The sequence below is a fragment of the Oncorhynchus masou genome, chromosome 20, assembly GCF_036934945.1.
Source record: "Oncorhynchus masou masou isolate Uvic2021 chromosome 20, UVic_Omas_1.1, whole genome shotgun sequence".
NCBI classification, from domain to species: domain Eukaryota; kingdom Metazoa; phylum Chordata; class Actinopteri; order Salmoniformes; family Salmonidae; genus Oncorhynchus; species Oncorhynchus masou.
In genome coordinates, this window is record NC_088231.1 from 14,000,273 (window position 1) to 14,013,598 (window position 13,326).

General features: G+C 42.2%; 2 protein-coding genes across 5 annotated transcripts in view; one reads left to right on the forward strand and one right to left on the reverse strand.

Moving 5' to 3' along the window:
• LOC135506995 (lipopolysaccharide-responsive and beige-like anchor protein) overlaps window positions 1–13,326 on the forward strand; it is a 373,235-nt gene that overhangs the window by 202,194 nt on the left and 157,715 nt on the right. For all 4 annotated transcript variants that reach the window (XM_064926445.1, XM_064926448.1, XM_064926447.1 and 1 more), the window contains one exon: window positions 870–1,006. In XM_064926445.1, the coding sequence (XP_064782517.1) occupies window positions 870–1,006 (137 nt within the window). The remainder of the gene's footprint in view (window positions 1–869; window positions 1,007–13,326) is intronic.
• LOC135506534 (protein mab-21-like 2) lies at window positions 2,644–4,519 on the reverse strand. Its single transcript, XM_064925893.1, has one exon. It carries the CDS (start codon window positions 4,115–4,117, stop codon window positions 3,038–3,040), a length of 1,080 nt encoding a protein of 359 aa, XP_064781965.1. The 5' UTR covers window positions 4,118–4,519; the 3' UTR covers window positions 2,644–3,037.

Consider the following 13,326-nt stretch of genomic DNA (forward strand, 5'->3'; position numbering starts at 1 on the left):
GATTAAACAGACGTAGCACCAGCCCGCAATCAATGGGGCCTGATTGACAGCTGATTCTATTTTTTGACAAAGCTGGTCTGTCTTGGGTTACGCAGATGCTGATATTTTATTTTACTGAGCGGGTCAAACCACCTCTCCCTCCCTGTAGTCTAAAGAGGAACGTTTCAGATCATGGCGATTCTGGTTTCAGTGCTTACAAACACGCCATATTATATCTAACTCGATCTAGCAAGGAAATTAGGTCTAATAATAATGCTAATAATAATTGTGAAATGTAAAATTGCATTCTTAATTTAAATTGCAGTTACACAAATCATGTGCATGCAGGTTTAAGCTAGAAATTATACAATTGAGAATTAGATGTATTTTTCTTCTTGACCTCGCATCTGATAGATAGGCCTATACAACCGACCCATCGCCTTGAGCAGGGCTGCCCACCCTCTTCCTGGAGATCTACTGTCCTGTAGGTTCAGTCCAACCCTAATTTAGCGTATCTGATTCCGCTAGTTAAGGTCTGGTTGAGCAACTAATTAGTAGAATCGGGTGTGTTAAATTAGGGTTGGACTGAAACCCCGCAGGACGGTAGATCTCCAGGAAGAGGGTTGCAGCCCTGGCCTAGAGCAAATATTTTCCCTCATTAAAAATGCATATGTGGCCTTCTCTATATTGTTATGGTATTTTCACGGAGACAAAAAGAGCCATCAAAGTCAGTGCGTGCCCTTGTTGAGTTTATATGTTTACTTTTACACGCTGTTGCCCTTTGAAAAAAACTCTCGTTTTCTCGAGGAGGGGCAGGGGGTGATTTTTGTAAAGCGGGCTAATGTTTGCTTTCTGGCCCGTGCCGTTGTTGGGCCCTGTCTGTCTCCTAGGCCCTGTAAACATGAGCACTAGCGCTCAGCTGGTCGCCCCGGCGGTGGTGGTGAAAGGAACGCTGTCCATCACTGCATCTGAACTCTACTTCGAGGTGGATGAAGATGAGGCCAGCTTTAAGACGATCGATCCAAAGGTAAGAGAAGGGCTTTAACTTCCATTGATCCAAAGCAGGGCCTCCCGCCATTCTGTAAAATCAGCTTTCAAAATGGCTCAGGCCTTTCTCCCAGTCCTTCCCTGACCCCAGCACATCCAAGTCATGCTTTTCTACAGCCTAATTGCTTTGTAAAGCCTTTGTAATAATTTAGTAAATAACTCCAACCATGAACATGCTTAGACTAAAAGCCTTTAGGCTATCGCATGACGACTGTAAGCAGCCTCGACTTCTGCGATCATCACCAGGTCAAATAATTATTGAATAATCCAAATGTAGATCGAGACTCAATCTCTATAATTGAGATTATAACAACCGTATAGGCTATGATGCTGTTATGTGGTGTGTGTATTTGCGTCGTGAAAGTTAACATTAAGCTATAGCTTCACTCGTGCTTGAATTGCATTGGTTTAGTGGGTTACGTCATTGACAACATCACGTCTCTCTAAAAACGGGTGTTTGCGCTGCAGATTCGATACACAAAGGCCTCAGAGCCTGCAGAAGCATCACAAGCAAACGTTTGAAAAATTATTTATTCTATCGCACATCATAATACAATGTGCCTGATGCAGAGAGAAGACTCGGCCTGCTCTTCTTCCTTCCGGTCTTTCAGTTGTTCGTGAAATACAGCCCAGGAATCAGGAATAGTGTGTTGGCCAATGGCTTATGTTGTGGTAAATTTTGTTGAGAATAAAAACCATGAAATGACTTGAATGTATTATTCGACACCTTTGAAATGTAGCCTATATGACTCATTTGAATGTCCTAAATAACAGGCTATAGTAATTAGTATTAATTTCAAAACATCCTCTTTCTATTCAACAGTTGATAAACCAAATAGGTTGCTGCTAATGGATAGCCTACTGTACTAATATACCCGCGTGGTGTTTAGTCGCTCGTAGCGAAAGCAATATGAATCAGGTCTCGTTAAGAAATGGGCCCCGACTTTCCCTGGCTAGTCATTGAGTGACAGTTGTGTATCTTTTTTTCAGCAGTCTGCGCCCAGGGTTATTGGCAATAACAGTTATAATCATAATATAGTTATAATAACAGATAAGTTCATTCATCAACGTTTGATTTTCATGCGTTAATATTTTTCTATTGTAACGGCGAATGAATTAACCTGAATTTAGCAATGGTCTATTCTGGTGAATGGGCCTACTACAAGTGGTTGTTGTGTTTCTTTTTATCCCCCAATAGTTAATACACAGTAATAACAGACATGCATACCGGTGTGTTTAAATATTATTTTTGCAGCCATATAGCCTATCGACATCAAACTGTCGAGTAAATAGACGTTATTCTTTTGTTAAAACAATTTTCATCAAATTGAACTAAATTATAGTGTGATATATTAATTATTCCAAGACGAAAATGAATGCATGTTCTCTGATATGCATAATCGTGCAGAACTCGTTTTGTGTATCAAATGAATCTAGGCCCAAGATTTACCGAATGTAAATGTGTCAACATTCCTTTTTTACGCACATTAATTATGCTTTTTTCACACAGGAATTGATTTCATGATCCTCTTTATCTCGTAAATATACATTTGTATTACTCTTACTAAACAATGCCAGTTCTCAAAACATGTATACAAACACAAGGCCAAGTTGTAATGTCATTTTCTTTAGTTTTATTAACATTTCAGTTTAAGGTCACGTAATGAAAAATTGGAACTTGGCACACTACATTTTTATTCTTTCACTTAAAGATTTTGTGCATATAATTTTAAATAAACATTTATTCACTTTGTGAAAACATTTTAAAACAACAACAAAAAGTATTACATTTAGCTTAATGTACCTTCACGTTCTCCCTCTCTGAATGGCAATGTCCCATTGCACTCCGTTGTAAAAGTTTTTTTTTGTTTGCTTGTTTTTAATTTCTCAATTGTTTCACATTGCTCGGAGAAACCAAGATCATGACGTTTTCCTCCACTCTGAAGTGATCTCAAAAAACGTCACCTCGGCCCTGAATAGCAATAGTATCACAATCAGACAATTCGACAGTTTATAATTTGTCCAAACTTTTTGCATTAGTGAGGATTTCCCTCGCAAGTCTCCACGTCTGCTTTGCGGCAGCTTCCAGGGCCGAGTGGGGCTTCCCCTGAAACAGGTCCAAATTTGGTAAGAAATAATGGGGGCATCTGCGGCACTGCAAACACGAGATGAGCTGCAGCAGAATTCCGTTGATTCGATCTCCGAGGCAGGACTCATCCCAGTCGGTCTCTCTCGGGTGTTTCTCACACTCATACAGCAGCAGGGTCTTCATGTGGTAGCTCTGGAGTGGTTGACCGGGTAGCTCGAGATGACGGTCGCGGAGAGTCTTCAGGACCGAGAGACATCTTTTCCTGCATCCCGCCATCAGGAGCCTATTCTCGGCCTCGCTGAACTGCAAGACCCAGGCGTCACTCTCAGCCGAGCTCTGTTTCCCGGTCAACGAATAGCACTCTTTGGAGAGCAGGTTAAAGCCCTCGGCCTTGACCTCGGCCACCCGGTTCGGACCAGGCCAGGGGATATGGGGCATGGGCCACTGGGCAGCGCTCCTAGGCCAGATCCCTGTGCACTTGAACGCAGGGGTGATCTGAACCACGTATCTCTCCCGGATCCTTAGTTTTACCTCACTTGTATCTGCTACCATTTTAACCACGTCACGATAGCTACACTTATCCACCGCTTGCGCCACCAGAGTCTGAAACCTTGAACGGATCTTCCGGGCGGAAAGGTAGCCCGAGGCCGTTATGAACTCGACCCAGAGAGACATACTTCTTTTGCGGCCGTCGCTCAGCTTCAGTACAGCGCAGCCGGGCAGAGAACCGTCGTCAACAAAGTTGAACACTCCCATCTGGTTGAGGTAGAGGACCACCTCGAACTCGTTGGGAGCTATGACCTCCATCCCCTCGAAGCGCGCCTCTATCTCGCTGAGAGAGGAGATGAACCGGGGTTCCTGCACCTCGACCTCCTTCAGGACGTCCGACACTACCTTGCACACCTCCCGGATAGTCTTTGCAATGGCCGCTTTTCGAGTTTGGCATCTCTCGCTGTAGTATTTGTTGAGCTGGTAGACCAGCTTTGCCTGCGTCGCGATCATGTTTGGGCAGAGGTCCGGGCTGTACACCGGAGAGTCGCAGTACGTTGACGGATCCAATGCTTACCGGTAAAGCCAGAGGCGAAACGCTCTTCCCCAAGCAATGGAAAAAAATATATAATTCAACTTTTTTTGCGTACACAGCGGATGGACGTCAGACAGTGTCGGAAGGAAACCGATAGGGATGCAACGTAATAGGCTACTAAATATCAGTCCAAGTCATAAGCAGTAGGCAGCCCCAGAATGGGGTAGGCTCAGTGTACAGTATAATACCGTCCGTGTCCTCGCGCTTGCAGACCCTAAAGGATAAAGCTCTGGTCGTGACCACTCATCTCTCCTTGTCCGTTCGGTTGAACGTGAAAACTATTCTCCTACCTTGTCTCACTGTTGTCCACACTCAGCTGTGCGAGCTGGACTTGTGTAGTTTATGAATGGTCCCCTAGAAGAGTGAAAGGGGTCGGGCTTCTCCTCCTGCAATCAACGGCGGAGCTGTCAGTGCAACCAGCCAATCAGAGGCCTCTCCGAGAAGCACTCTTTCACGAGAGGCACACTTTCGCTCTCCAACATCCTGCGCGCGGAGCCTCTGCTCCCAGGTCGAGATGTAGGAAGATAAACGGTTCCTTTTCGTATACACACTTTGCTCTTTTCTACGAAGTATATTTAATACGTTTTAAAGACAGCTGTGTCTTTTTGCCTTTACCTAGCCTTTTCTCCCCCCAGGTGTGCACGTGCTCAATATAAAATGGAAATATTTAAAGGAGAATAGGTTGCGCATTGAGTGATGCTGGATACCTGGCAAGGGAAGTGTTTATTTACTGGCTCGCTTCATGTCTGAATGTCATCAATTTGGAACCCTTTTGTTTTTCTATGGCAGTTAATGAGGCTTGATACTACTTTATAAACATTAGCACTAAGGTTTTAATCGCTTTTGACAATGTAACCAATACGTTTTTTAAATGCTGTACAGTTATTGTATGTATGAATTATTGGACTATTCGTGCATTTGCATATTTCTAGTGAATTGCTCATTTATGTATACCAAGCAATTTTTGACTGATGTTTTATGACATTTATGCGTCAAGAAACAAGAGACTAATTTTATTAGAAAGCGGGTCTCCAGGCTGCGGGTTCAACACGGTGTGTGATAATCATGTTAACGAGATAAATCGAATGTTCAGTGAGTGTACAATATTTCTAATATTTGTGGGGGGGGTTTTCATAAAATAGCATATAATTTTTTCCTGATTTTGAGTATTTTTTCTCTCCAGTCTAATAGGCTAGAGAATGTTCACATTTCAAACCACTTGTCTTAAAGGAAATGCTTTTTGTTTGTCATTTTGTGCCTAGTGATTTCATCTTGGTGTATCGTGACAGTAGATTATAGGCCTGAATAGTTAAAATTACACCCAGTAATTTCCCTCGGATATCGGATTAAGAGCAACAACCTTCCCCTCACTGAAATGTGGTTTATTGTATTCCCATACAAATTTGGCCTACTAATTTCCCTAATATTCTATCGGCCAAATTAACATCATATTACTTCCATATTTGACCCATTTCATGCTATTGCACAATTTAAGAACGGAGAACAATTCCTCCTAGAATGGATGCGCACTACACGCACCTGCAGACCAAGTTTTAGCACGCGTGTAATTATAAAATGTGATGAACGATAATAAGACTATAGGCCTATTATTTTAATTAACATCGTAATTTGAGATGTTAGCGTGGTATTCCATAGTTCTTCAATACTATGTTTGGGGCCTGTTTTATTGCAGCCTATTTGCCCTTGTCGTTTTATAAAGCGCATATTACATTTAATAATGCCTAATTCAGAAAAAATCTAAAGGTCTGATGTTTATCTTTTCACATTCATATTGCAACTATTTAAATATGTAATTGATTTCCAAGAATCTCAATTATATTTTTAAATCACTCTAAAGTCATAAACAACTGGCTTTTTCTTTCTCATTGTGCGCTGTGCGTGGTTTTCCAAAAATGCACGTACTTTTAATCTGGTCATCGCTTTATCGGCGCGTGAACCTTGTCGGTGATGAATAATAAACGGACAGGCGTTCTTCGCGCGGGCTCGGGATTGTAATTGAAGTCCTCTTATCACCCCAGACTTCATGTTAGATGACTTAAGAACCAATCACTGTCTCCTCGCGGGCACAGCACAGAGACGCGCGTGGAGAAGGCAGGGTGTGAGACTGGTCCTCAGACCGTGATGCTGCAAAAGAATGGCCCAAAAAGTAACGCATCAGTTAAATGAAAGCTACTTAAGTTTGATCAATAGTTTTGCAGCTCTGAAGCTTCTTTGCCCGTCCTCCCGTTGTAGACTACTCAAGTTAATGAGGCGCAGGTTGTTAGGAGCTTTGGCATTAAATTCATTAGGGAGTCAATTGGACATTCTCTGTCCAGTGGACATCGTTTTTATGTCGGGATCCCTCGAGGCTTTTGGCCTAATTAGACATAAGTGTTTTAATTGCAACGACTTTTGGCTATTTGGAGCTGGAAATATCTCCAGATCCTTGTTGTGGTGTTAGGCAAAGCACCCAACGATGCAATGACGCAGAGTTAACATTGCTTATCAAAAATCTATATTAATGATATGAAAACCTTCTTTCGCATTCTTATGTACGTTATGAAGTTATTTCAAATGTATATTTGATCCCTTTAAAAATATATTATCATACAATAGTCAGCGAAGCTAATTTAACACGTGTTTAGACATACGAGGGAAAAACCGCTTACGCAGATTGTTTGGCTCTTTAAACAGAGACAGACTAACATTTTAAATGTAATTGATAGTAATATTAGTAAATGACTGAAACACTATTGTCTCAATGTTATGCAGGCTTTATACAGCCAATGCATTTTCTTGTCGTTTAGTATTACAAAAACACAACGATTATTTCCCATTTTGGAGAATATGCTTTTTGCGCCAAATATACATTATGTTTCCCACAGATTGGTCAGCATGACCACGACACAAAGGTTAATGGACTGAAACATTCCTGGAATACTCATGTACTCTATTTAGCTTTAGTTTCTCATTCTCACCACATTTATTGTAGCATCGGGTTTAGCTGAAGACTGGAAAATGCAACCGCTGAAAATACAGTGTGGATACTGAAATAAGCCACAAAGTTGGCAGAAACCAAGTGATAAAGTGTTTTTTAGTTTTTCTCTGCAAACAGTTTTTCTGTAAAAGTTTAATTATTTTTTTAAACAGTAAAATGGCAAATGCCTGTGGACTTGACGCTCTCATAGATCCCAGTAGTGTTGATGAAGCTACTAACACTACAGAGGGTACAGATTACTGTAGTGAAGAAGATGGGGTTGTGTGATATTTGGGGAGACATCTTCTATGATATGCTACTCCAGATATTGCAATATCTGATACAATTGTTTTGCGCAGTTAATGAGTAAATCATTCCAGCCTGTGTTTTTTTTGTGCTTATTTATGATCTTAACTTTAAATAAACGTTGTATTGTGAAACAGTAAGGCTTAGTTAATTAATTTAGACTTCATTTTCAACATATTTATACAGCCTAACTGATAAAACCTCACAGTTTTTGATTTGTTAAGTTCAAATCGAGTAGTCTTGTACTTCCCGATATATCGTCAATGTCAAATATCACGATATTGAATTTGATCATATATTGGCCCAACCCTAGTAGGAGACCTCGGGACAGATTCACAAAACTCACTGTCTTGATTAACTAACTATAAGCCTGGATGTTGAAAAACTATAAAACTGTAGTTAAGGGGTGTTTCTGTTGGGTATTTTAAATTAATTGAGGGATTTGTTTTATTGGCTATTTCCTGGTTCAAGTTAAGGAATGTAACCTCAAGTCGGTGATTATTTTCACTTATAATGAGTGTATTTGGTGTTTACACATATACAGTGCCTTCGGAAAGTATTCAGACCCCTTAACTCTTTCCACATTTTGTTACGTTATAGCCTTATTCTAAAATTGATTGTTTTTCCCCCTCATCACACAATACCCCATTATGACAAAGCAAAAAAAGTTATTTTTTGTTGTTGTGCAAAATCTGAAATATCACATTTATGTAAGTATTCAGAGACCCTTTACTCAGTACTTTGTTGAAGCACCTTTGGCAGCGATTACAGCCCGACTCTTCTTGGGTTTGACGCTACATGTTTGGCACACCTGTATTTGGGGAGTTTCTTCCATTCTTCTCTGCAGATCCTCTCAAGCTCTGTCAGGTTGGATGGGGAACGTTGCTGCACAGCTATTTTCAGGTCTCTCTAGAGATGTTAGAAGCCACTCCTCAGAAAAAGGCAGATGACAGCATGATGCTGCCACCACCACCATGCTTCACCGTAGGGATGGTGCCAGGTTTCCTCCAGACGTGAAGCTTGGCATTCAGGCCAAATAATTAAATTTTGGTTTCATCACACCAGAGAGATACCACACCCTCCCTTTTGTACACTCGTTGTTTGTTTGTTACCTGTGCATAGTCACTTTGCCCCCACCTACATGTACAGATTACCTCAACTAGCCTGTACCCCTGCACACTGACTTGGTACCGGTGCCCCCTGTACACAGCCTCGTTATTCTTATTGTGTTATCTTTATTATTACTTTTTATTTTAGTCTACTTGGTAAATATTTTCTTCTTGTTGAACTGAACTGTTGGTTAAGGGCTTGTAAGTAAGCATTTCACAGTAAAGTCTACAATTGTTGTATTCGGCGAATGTGACAAATAAAATTTGATTTGATTTTTTTTGTCATGGTCTGAGAGTCTTTAGGTGCTTTTTGGCAAACCAAGCAGGCTTGTCCTGCCTTTTTCTGAAGAGTGGCTTCTGTCTGGATACTCTACCATAAAGGCCTAATTGGTGGAGTGCTGCAGAGATGGTTGTCCTTCTGGAAGGTTCCCCCATCCCCACAGAGGAGCTCTGTCACAGTGACCATTGGGTTCTTGGTCACCTCCCTGACCAAGGCCCTTCTCCCCTGATAGCTCAGTTTGGCCCGGCGAAGGCCTCTGTGTTCTTGGGGATTTTCAATGCTGAAGAAATGTTTTGGTGCCCTTCACAAGATCTGTGCCTCGACACAATCCTGTCTCGGAGCTCTACGGACAATTCCTTCGACCTCGTAACTTGGTTTTTGCTCAGACATCCACTGTCAACTGTGGGGCTTTATATAGACGTGTGTGTGCCTTTCCAAATCATGTCCAATCAATTGAATTTACCACAGGTGGACTCCAAGTTGTAGAAACATCTCAAGGATGATCAATGGAAACAGGATGCACCTCAGCTCAATTTCGGGTGTCTCATAACAAAGGTTCTGAATACTTATTGTAAATAAGCTATTTCCTTTAAAAAATATATACTTTTTAATACATTTGCAAACATTTTAAAAACTGTTTTCGCTTTGTCTTTTTGGGGTATTGTGTGGATTTATGGAGAAGGAAAAAAATGTATTTCATCAATTTTAGAATAAGGCTGTAATGTAGCAAAATGTGGAAAAATTCAAGGGGTCTGAATACTTTTTTAATGCATTGTATAGGCATGCTATACACACACACACACACACACACACACACACAATCTGGTAATTTTCTCATGATCCTGCATATTTGGTATCTTTGCATTAACCATCTGTTATATGAACCTGTTCCTATCTTTGGTTTATAGTTGGAGTGGCATTCATGTCAGTGTAGTAGTCAACCTACAACATAAACCTCCTATCTGTTGTTATTAGCTTTGTTCTGGATCTGGACTAGAACCGTAGTAGAATTGACGCTGTCAAGAGAAGAGATAAGCCACATAGACGCAAACGTTCATTTGGAAGTTTCTAGCAAAAATACTTGAACTCTAACCGAACAGGCAACGTTACATTAGGTACTGCGTGATGTATGGTTTACTTACAACCTTGATTTATTGTGAAGATTTAAAAAATGCAAAACTGTTGAGATTTGACATTCTTTTCCCCTGAATCATGCCCGACTGGAGGAATAGTCCTCAAAGACCCTTGGCGTGCAGCTTAAGAAAGAAAAAAAGAACAGTTAAGGGTTTTTATTTTAGACTGCAAGACTGTTTAATATCAAAAGCACAGTTCAGGCCCTGAGAGATGAATACACGCCCCCAAGCGTGTGTCCCAAATGACACCCCATTCCCTATATAGTACAAGAGCCCTATGGACCCTGGTCAAAAGTAGTGCACTATATAGGGAACATGGTGCCATTTGGGATGGTACACACTCAAAGTCGTGAAAGTGTCCAAATGTAAAGTAACATGCTAACTGTAGCTTAATGAAATATATGGTGACAGTAAGTATGACTTATAAAGACAAATTGTAAATACACTCTGAATGTCAGACAGGGTCAATATACACATATCTGGAAATAAACTCTTGCCTTCATAAGCGACTGAAGCAAAATTGTGTGAACCGGAGTTCAACTGATTTCACACTGTCGTGACAACACTGCACCTATTATGGGCAACGCTAGAGAATGGTATTTTTGTTGTGTGGGTTTTTGGTGTTCAGTGAGTGTTAATGCACGGATGGTATTATTGAGGTTATATTAGGTGTAGTTAGTCATCACAATGTCCTGTAGTTTCAGAGTGTGTGTGTGTGTGTGCGTACACATGTGCACGCGCTTGTGTGTATTTTGGCATCAATCCTTTGACCTCTCCTTAATTCATACAAACATTTTGTGTGAATCATCTTTTGGACTCATCATTCACTATTCGTTTCAAAGTTAACACGGCTGTTCCCTTAGCGTGTGGATCCAGAGGGACTTTTTTCAAGGAAAGGCTCGCTTTTGGCGAAGTAAGGCTGCTTATTCTTAAGGCTTGTCACACTTTCTTCTAGGGTTCAGCTGATTTGTAGGAACAGAACGAAAACAAATAGTCTCAGAACCATAAGGTTGATCCCTCTTAGCCAAACAGAGTTCATTTCCGATAGCCTCCTTCAGAATCCATCATGTTAGAGTACACTACAGAACTGCAGAGATTCTAGAATTCGGTTTCATCTCCGTGTACTTCCGCTTTGGTGTCTGTGCACCTTATATGGCATTTTGGATTCTGGTGTCTATTTGAAGTCATCCAAGGCCATATTCAGTGCATCAATGGTGATTATGCTAATCATGCAGATTTTCCACGTTAATACACATGCTATAATGATTATAATAATTTTGGGGGATTTTATGTAGCCAATATATGCCCATGTTATGTTTTAGGGTAAGTGTAAAACTAGATTTATTACCGTCAACACAAATATGATAGTATTCATGTAGCATAACGTGACACGTGTTATTGGACCAATCACAGCAAAGAGCAACTCCGTACCTGGGAGAAATAAAAACATGTCATAGATACTAAACGGCTTCTTTTGAGGCTCTTTTCAGCCCTTTTTGTTGCTTCCATCAAAGTCATCTTTGATTCTCTGCCTATTTATCTCAGTGTGAAAACATCCCACATCATCAGACGGCGCCTAAAGATCTTTCTCTGGTCTGTACTGAATAGAGTAAAAGAGGACGAGGCCTGCCTGAAGAGTCCGTCTTCGATCTGAGTCTGTGTGACGACTCCACAGTGATCCTCTCACTCCACCAGGACAGAGTCCATAACCCCTCTCTCTCACTTCTGCTTTCTGACAAGCACCTCTTTTTCTGACTCACTCGCTCTCAAAAGTACCCCCCCCCTCCCCTCCCCCCAACACACTACCACATCTGCCCAGCTACTGGAGAGGCTAGCTAGTGAGCTACCAGATTACTCAGCCGAACCCCAAGGGGTTATGGGATATACGGCTGCTGTTTGTTTTTTTAGCACCTCGCTGGCGTACAACACAATGTCGCCAACCATCCCTCGTGTGTGTTTTGCCTCCATGTATATTCTTAGTTATCTGTTTTCAATGTTGAAGGGAATCTTGACGTCCATACAATCTGCAACTTGACCTGAACATTGGGTCTAAGTAGTGAGTCTGGATAACTCATTGGAAGTTGTATGGCAGGTATATTTGCTCGTTGAATGTATCTAATAGATGTTTATAACGGTGGTCATTCTTCTTTAGTGAAATCAATGATGACCAAGATGTATGTCATGGATAAGCTCTCTTATGCCTGTCTGGATACAGATTCATGTTCTTAGACGTCTCCAGTCGCCCCACTGTGAGTAATGGAGATATTTGAAGTAGGAATTCTGACAGAATGAATAACTTCTCCTCAGTGAATACATTAGAATACATTGTTCCTTTACACTCTCTGTCTCTCTCTTGCTCTCTCTTTCTCTCTGTCTGTCTCTGTCTGTCTGTCTCTCTCGCGCTCTCTCGCGCTCTGTCTCTCTCGCGCTCTGTCTCTCTCGTGCTCTCTCTCGCTCGAGAAGGAGAGCTATAAATAAGGAATACAGGAATTGAGTTCAGAGGCCTGAGATGTTTGGTGGGGAAGAAGAGAAAAAAAATCTGCAACAGTTTTATTCCTGTTTCTGGTTGAGTTAGCGCCCTTTGTACTTTCAAGTGAATGATAAGGGGGAGGATGTCAGGCAGCGAGAGGCTTTTAGATGCAGCTTTTTCTCTCTTTTCTCCTCTCCTCTGCCGGTGGAAATATGAGAGGCACAGGGAAAGTGGCTCACCGGCAGGCAGACACACACACACACACCAGCACACACTCACTCTAAGGCGTCACCCAGGCCCTGGTGCATGGACCCAGCTGCTCTCTCTGTAGGAGAAATCAGGCCGTGGTACTAATGGCTTGGCCGTAACCGCGCACGCACAGACGCACGCACAGACGCACGCACAGACGCACGCACAGACGCACGCACAGACGCGCGCACAGACACGCGCACGCACACACTCACAGACACGCGCACGCACAGACGCGCGCACGCACACACTCACAGACACGCACAGACGCACAGACACGCGCACGCACAGACACACGCACAGACGCACGCACGCATAGACACACACAGACGCGCACAGACGCGCACAGACACGCACGCACAGACGCACGCACGCACAGACAGCACGCAGTCGCACACAGACAGACACGCACAGACGCACAGACACAGCGCAGCACAGACACAGACGCAGTCAGACAGACGCACACACGCACAGACAGACAGACGCAGTCAGACAGACGGACAGACGCAGTCAGACAGACGGACAGACGCAGTCAGACAGACAGACAGACGCAGTCAGACAGACAGACAGACGCAGTCAGACAGACAGACAGACGCAGTCAGA